This window comes from Leptonychotes weddellii, chromosome 16 (genome assembly GCF_054177405.1).
Source record: "Leptonychotes weddellii isolate Sample4059 chromosome 16, ASM5417740v2, whole genome shotgun sequence".
Taxonomy (NCBI): domain Eukaryota; kingdom Metazoa; phylum Chordata; class Mammalia; order Carnivora; family Phocidae; genus Leptonychotes; species Leptonychotes weddellii.
Genome location: NC_138384.1, coordinates 39812476 through 39819534, shown reverse-complemented (window position 1 = coordinate 39819534; position 7059 = coordinate 39812476). Strand labels below are relative to the sequence as shown.

The 7059-nt window shown below is 58.5% G+C and overlaps 1 protein-coding gene across 1 annotated transcript in view; it reads right to left on the bottom strand.

The window, feature by feature from the left end:
* Positions 1 to 2217: 2217 nt before the first annotated feature.
* Positions 2218 to 7059, bottom strand: part of SIPA1L3 (signal induced proliferation associated 1 like 3) — a 211652-nt gene continuing 206810 nt past the window's right edge. Inside the window, exons 18-20 of the mRNA XM_081807589.1 lie at positions 6332 to 6828; positions 5659 to 5740; positions 2218 to 4461 (exon numbers count right to left, since the gene is read on the bottom strand). Coding sequence (XP_081663715.1) covers positions 4318 to 4461; positions 5659 to 5740; positions 6332 to 6828 — 723 coding nt within the window. The 3' untranslated portion in view covers positions 2218 to 4317. The remainder of the gene's footprint in view (positions 4462 to 5658; positions 5741 to 6331; positions 6829 to 7059) is intronic.

The window sequence follows — 7059 nt, the reverse complement described above, 5'->3', positions numbered from 1 at the left end:
TGCCTCGTTCTCCAGGCTGGACTGGGGGGGCATCGCCATGAAGGGGAGATGGGGGCCTTGTTGAGGGAGAACTGACCGAGGTTAACAGCTGGAGCGGGCCCGACCTCCCTCTCCCTCCATCCCCCCCCCCCCGCCTTTCTCTGGCTTTGTCCCAGCTCCTCCCAGCCTCGCCGGAAAGGAGAGGGGGGGATGGGGTGGAGGGGGCTCCCGCCCAGCCAGCTGTGGTTGCCCTGGCAACGGACTGCTGCAGCTGCAGCGAGCAGCAGTGAGGGGGGAGGCGGGAGCTGGGGCCTGGGGGGGGAAGGGATGGAAAGATGAGGAGGCCGCCCTCCCGGGCTAGGGTAGGGGGCGGGGGTGCCAGGAGCACCTCCTCCCAATCCTCCCCCCCACCTCCGACCTCCCCTGGGGTCCTCCATTCCAGGGATGTTGGGAGGGAAGCAGATTTGGGTGAGGTGGGATGAGGAACCAGGACACCGAGAGATCAGGAGGCAGACACACAGCCACACATTTATAGAGAATCGGAACAAGAGCAGGAGAGGGAAGAAATAGATCTGGTGAGAGAGGTAGAAGAGCGAGCCACAGGAGTGACGGGGGTGGGGGTGGGGGGAGAGAACAGAAGAGAGATGGAGATTCAGTGGGAGAGGAAATAATAGTAAGAAAAAATAGCAGACACACCAGGGAGAGACAGAAGGAGGAAGTCGAGAGTGATCTGGAGAAGCAGGAGAGATTCGATGAGGGGAGGCAGAGAACCCCGGCACATAAATTAGGAGAGACAGAAGAATAAGAGGGAAGCACATTTAGGGAGAGAGAGAGACAGGATCCGCGGACAGGTAGAGTCCCAGGACAATGACACAGAGATGAGACTTCAGGGGAGAGGACAAAGAATTTAGGGGACAATAGAGAAATGTGGAGAGAGCCAAAGGTATGAAGGGCTTCAGAGGTTGGCTGGGGACCGAGCCAGGGGTGATGGGCGGGAGGGCGAGACTGGCGGAGGGTCCAAGAGGGCGCCCGCTGGAGAGATCGGGACGTGGCCGCGGAAGGCAAAAACTGGGGCAAGACGGGGACGGGACCAGCAGGGCACCAGTGTGGGTGCGAGTTGCGGGGCGTTGGACGTTGGTGTGTGTCACAGGCGCCAGGAGAGGATGTGAGAACAGCTTGTTCCACCGTTCCCGTGCTGGTGGGGGAAGGGCGGCACGGGGAGAGGATGGGGCCTCAAGGAGGGCGGAGACTGGGAGAGTGTCTGGAACACTCTAGAATTTTTAGGAGATGTGGAAATAGCTGGTCCACCTCCTCTGGAAAAAGGCTATATGCCCGTTTTGGAAAAAGATATTTTTTCGGGGGGGCGGGGAGGGGAGAGGCTGAGTCAGAGAAGCATCAGGTTTTAGCTCAGAGATGGAAGACCCAATGACAGGTAAGGGGGTGAGGTGGGTCAGGAAGACTTAGCCACCTGGCCAGCCCTGTCACGAGGTTGGGCTGCTTCTCACACAAGAGGCCAGACCTTGGATTTTCACATGGAATTCTGAGATTCAGAAAATCAGTGGGACCCTGATCCCCAGGTCAAACTGCGAGTGTTTCATCAGGGCAGCTGCGGAGCCGGGCCACGAGAAGCCCTAGAGGGAGGCCTGGCCGAGGGGCGAGGTTATGGGGCACCCCGCCTCACTGTGTTCCCCCCCTGGCCTGGAAGCAGGGGCTGATTTGCACCCGAAACCACGAACCGGACGGCGGGCGGTGGGAGGCCTCCTCCCACCGATGAGGGCGGGGCCATGCAAATTAGCCAGCGCCGGGAGGGTGTGGCCTGGGGAGGCCTCAGGGGAAGGAGGCAGGGGGCCCCTTGGCTCGGAGTCCCGCTGCCGAGGACGGATTTACCAAGCTGGAAATCCGGCTGTCTGTACTACCTCCAGATTTTTAAAAGTTTGACCATTAAATCTAAAACCGGCACACTCCGTGGGCCTGGTCTGGCTTTCTGGCCGCTACAAATGGTTTCTTCGGTGCAATCTCTCCCTCTGTTCAACTTAAGGACTTTTTACCTTCTGAGTGCTGGGTTCCTGTCATTTGGGTTTCAAGGAAAGGAAGTTTGCGAGGCTGGTGCTGAGGAAAGAGTGTGTGTGTGTGAGTTTGCGTTTGGGACAAGGGGGACAGGAGGAGGGGGCTGACGCTGGACCACACCCTCTCATCAGTGACTCCAGGCAGCTGCCCAGCTAGTGAACACACAAGCCATTTCTATGAAACATTTATTTCCTTTGAAACCTCCAGAAACATGCCAGAAAAATCTCAAGACCGGGATAGGGAAAAAAAAAAAAAAAGACAATAAAGAATAAAAAATCCAAATGAAACAGATCAACATACGGAAAAAAAAAACCCTGCTATCTTCAAGCCTTCAGATAAAACACCAACCTCAAATTAAATAGATTTCTTTTGCAGAGATCCTTAAAAAAAAATAACAGAAAACAAAACCAAAAAAAAAAACCCATAATTTACACTTGTCAATGTACATGATTAGGTCCCCAAAATGATTCGAATGATCCGAAGATCTGAGGAGAACTTAAAAAAAGAGCGGGGGAGGGGGCAGCCTCCAGGTTAGGGTCTGAGGAAAGGGCAGTGGGGCGGGTTCTGGACAGCCCTTCCAAAAAGGGGGTGGGAAAGGGGGCAGAGATATCACAGTAGTTGGCCAGGGTTGAGGACCAAGTGGGCCCCACCTTGAGGCCCTCTCACTCCGCGGGTGAGGGTGAGGGTGAGGGGCAGAGACGGCAGGTCTGAGGGCTTCTGCCCGACTGCCGCGCTCCTGGGGTCAGAGGTGGATCGCAGGGAGACAAGAGTGCCCTTTCCTCTTGCCCCTGCTGGCCCAGCCTGGCACCTCTCCGAGTGCCTGTGTCCCTTGCGGTCCCCACAGCCCCCTTCCCTGAGGTTTCTGGCCCCAAAGAGAAAGCGGTGGGGTCTCTGCACCAGGGCTGGGCCACCTGGTGCTGGCTTCCAGCCCAGAGAGCGCTGCCTGCAGCGGGGCCAACTCCCCCTGCCTGGGGCCTCCCCAAACGGGGAAGTCCAGTGGCCTGCTCCCCCTGACTGCATCCCTCGGGAGTTCTCCCACTGAGTCCCAGCCCGTGGGGGACACCCCTCGATCCTCAGCTTGAGGTTGGGGGGAATCCACAGATTGTGGCCATACAGACTTGTTCTGGCGCAACTCTACATGAAAAAATAAATATATATATATATCTCTTTTTTGTTTTTAAAGGAAAAAAAAAGAAACTCTGTTTCCTGGGTGAACAGCGTAGTACCGCTCTGGCCTGGCCGACTGGCAAGCTGCCCCTTATTGCCTTGAGAGAACCAGCGTCCCGTGGGGGTTCACACGGCAAAGCCCTCCTGCCTCCCCGGGGAGCACAGTGAGGGTGTCCGGACGTCCGCTTGCGAAGGAAGAACAAAACCAGAGAGGAGCCGAAGGCTGTTTTCTCTCCAGCCCTGACCCGAGGGCTGCGTGGAGCCCCTCCTGGTGCCTGGAAGAGGCCCTGGCCGTGTGGTTGTTACTGGCGGGGCTGGGGAGGAGAGATGGGCCCTTACGGCCCAGGCCTGTGCGGGAGATGGAAGGTGGTGGAGCGGCCCAGGCGCTGTAGGCCTCTGGCGGTCGGTCGAGGGGCTGACAGAAAAGACTGCAGAAACGGTCCCGAGTGTGCAAATAGAGTTTCCCCTCAGAGAAGCTGACTCTGGATGCTGGGGCTTCCTCTCTCCATCCTGGGGTCCCAAGAAAAGAACTGAAACTCTAAGAAAGTGCTCCTGGTGGCTTTTTGGAAGAATACGGTTGGAAGGGGGTCACGTCCGTGCTTTCTGGAGCCCCGGCCGGTGTCCGCACAGGACCTCCGCTCTCTGGGGCCTGGGGGAAGCTCGGGCCAGTCTCACACTCATTTCTCATGCAGGGGGCTTGGCCCCACAAGCCCAAACTCTGTTGTACGCCGTGAAGAAACCTGGTTTGTGAACTCCCGGAGCTGTGGGGTTTGGAGACGCACTCTGGTCCTCCCTTCTCCTCTTCCTATGGCTTCTGATGGCTTGGTCCTAGGAAGAGGCTAGAGGGGCCATCCCCGGGGGGCCGGGGTGGGCACGGTCCAGTGTCCAGGGGCCAGAGCTTGGCAGTTCAGAGGGGCGGCCTGAGACCGGGTCACCTTGCGGGGCCGGAGGAGCGGTGAGGCCTGCGGCCGTCCAGGGTCTCCGTGTCCACGAGGAGGGCAGTGGGGCCCTGGCTGCGTCATCTCGGTCACACCCGCAACCGGGCAGCGAGCTGAGGGAGATGGGAGGGCGGGAGCCCACAGCCGGCCCGGCCAGGGGGCCACGTCAGAGCTCCTTCTTCTCCCTGCAGAAGATCTCGGCGAACTTGCGCAGCTGCTCGCTGGCGGCCTGCGACTCCTCCTGCAAGCGCTGGTTGTTCTGTCGCAGGCTGGCCACCTCGGACTGCAGCACGGCCTTGTCCTGCTTCTCCTGTGGGGCGGGGCCGGCATCAGCAGGTGTGCGGAGCCAGGCGGCCACGGTTCGAATCCCAGCTCGGCTGCTCGGCAGCTGAGCGACCCTGGGCAAATGGCCTCATCTCTCTGGACCCGTCCCCCTCAACTCTTAGAACACAGACCTCACTGTAATCATTATCACCTCAGTTTACCCTCACGGCCACCCGCGGACTTCGGGACTGCTGTTAGCCTCAGGTTCCCAGGAGGGAGAGGAAACCCAGCCTAGCAGAGCAGGCGGGGAGCTGGGATGCGGATGGACGCGGGCTGCCTGTATGGGCTTCGCTGGCCCTTCTGAGGTGCCCTTCCAGGCTCTGTGACATCCCATGGCAGCTGACTTGTCCAAGGTCACACAGCATCACACGGGGGGGTTGGAACCTGGGCCCCTAGGATTCCTGCGCTTGAGACTCGCACGGTATATTCTGCCACCTTTCTTTTACCCCGAAGTATATAAAGTACCAAACAGAAGTCCTCTGCCCTTACTTCTCTCCTCCTCCTTCTACAACCTGGAGGTAAGTACAACGAACAATTTGGAATGCTGCCTTCTAGATAACACTCTGACCCACGGACGTTAAACTTTTTTTTCAAGTATGATAATGTTCTAGGCAGTAGTCTGCAGCTTGTTTAGTTTCTACTTGAGTGACTAGACTTCTTTTGCATGTCAGTAAATATGCAGATTCCTGCTAGTGTTTTAATTGGCTGCAGAATATTCCACGGCACGGGTGTCCTGTCCTTTATATAACCACTCTCCTGTGGGGGGGGGGGCCAGCTGCACTGGCGCCAAGTTTTTATTTCCAACAGAGCATCAGTGAACATCCCTGCTCATGGATCTCTGGCCCCATGCTTGCAATTGTGCTGGGCAAATTCCCACAAGCAGAATTGCGGGATTGACAAGATACCCAGCCACATGTTTTTTTTTTAATAAGTATTATCCAACTGCCCTCTGAAAAGGTTGGGCCAATTTGTTCTTCCTCCAACAATTTAGGAGAGTTCTCTCCATGTGCTTATTACCAGACTTTGGTATTGTCGCTTTCTACTCTTTGCTCATGACTACATTCAAAGCTGGGCAGTCTCCCCTAGAATGGGTGGGGTGGGGACAGGTGCGTCAGCCTCGCGCGCGTCTGGGAAGCGGAACAGGGAGGCGCACAGCGGAGGCCTGGCTGCCCGGCGGCCTTACCTTCTGGAGGTCGGTGTGCAGCTGTTTCAGCATCACCTCCAGCTGGTACACCTTGCCTGTCAGGTCCAGGGGAGGCTCCTCGCTGGAAGGACAAGGGACAGGGTGAGACTCAAGGCCCCCCAGGCCTGGGGGGAGGGTTCCAGACCCACAGCTGGGGAGGAACAGGGGGGCCAGGACCCTCTGGCCCCTCAAGTTCTGGGGAGCCCTGTTCTTGCTGGGGTCCTGAGGGGGTCTGGAGGACGGGCTCTGGGGGAAGCCTGAAGCCAGCCCTCCTCCCTGCTGTGCTCCACCCAGAGAGGGTCCATCTGTGGATGTGGGCGGGGCTTGTGGCCGCCTGTCGAAGGCTGTGTGCGTGCCTGCCCCGAAGTGTGCCCTCCCCCCAGGCACAGACCATGCGTGTACTTCAGCAAGAAATTTCTCCCGGGTGTGAGCACCTCACAGAGCACAATACAAGCCTGCCCCGCAGACATCCACTGAGCACCCAGCAGACCTGAGCCCTGCATCTGCAATGGGCAACGGAACAGGAGGGCCTGCCCTTGGGGACGATAATAAAGGACGCTGACAAAGATGATGACAGCATCGCCCTTCCGGAGAGCCTACCCTGCGTTGGGCACAGTCTCAGTGTAACACAGCTCCTGGCCCAAAGTGGTCTGGGAGGTCACCACGTCCTTACCGGTGGACAGAGCAGGGAGCCCAGCCTGTGACTCCTCCTCTGTGCAGTCCCCCAGCCCTGGCCTGCTGCGCCCCTGCAGAGGACAGTGGGCAGCCCCTTCCCTCCAGCAGGCTCCATGGGGCACAGTGGGGGTGCCAGGGAGGGGGGTGGGCTGCAGCAGACCAGAAGGGGGAGAGAGGGGAGAGGACTCCTGCCTTCCCGCCCCTTTCTTCCCCCTCCCTGGTCCTGGATCCTGGGGACCCGCAGCTGCAGGGGAGGTGGGAGGTGGGAGGCAGGTGGGAGAGGGTCACCAGCGCAGGGGTGAAGGGAATGCGGGGAGCTTGCCCCGAGGCCACAGTCCTGCCATTCCCACACCCAGCCCATTCCTCCCTCGCTGCCCCCCTCGCCGCAGCGGCACCATCTGCAGCCGCCTCGTTCCTGTGATTACAGTCGGGCCACATCTTTGGTGGAGGTTGAGTTCTAAAGCCAGTGAAAGAGGGGTGTGAAGAAGAGTCAAAAAAAAAGAAGAGTCAGGAAAACCCAGAAGAGTCAAAATTTCTCTCGAAAATCCCTTCATTTGCCCATAAAGTACAGCGCGCCACTGACGTACACGTAAGCCAAGCGAGTGCAGTCAGATATGTTGCACTAAACAGAAGAGGACAGATGCGAGAGGTCTGTCTCCCTGTCCTCCTCTGTCCCCGCTGGGTCCCAGCTCCTGGGTCCACGGACAGCCCAGCTCCTGGGTCCAC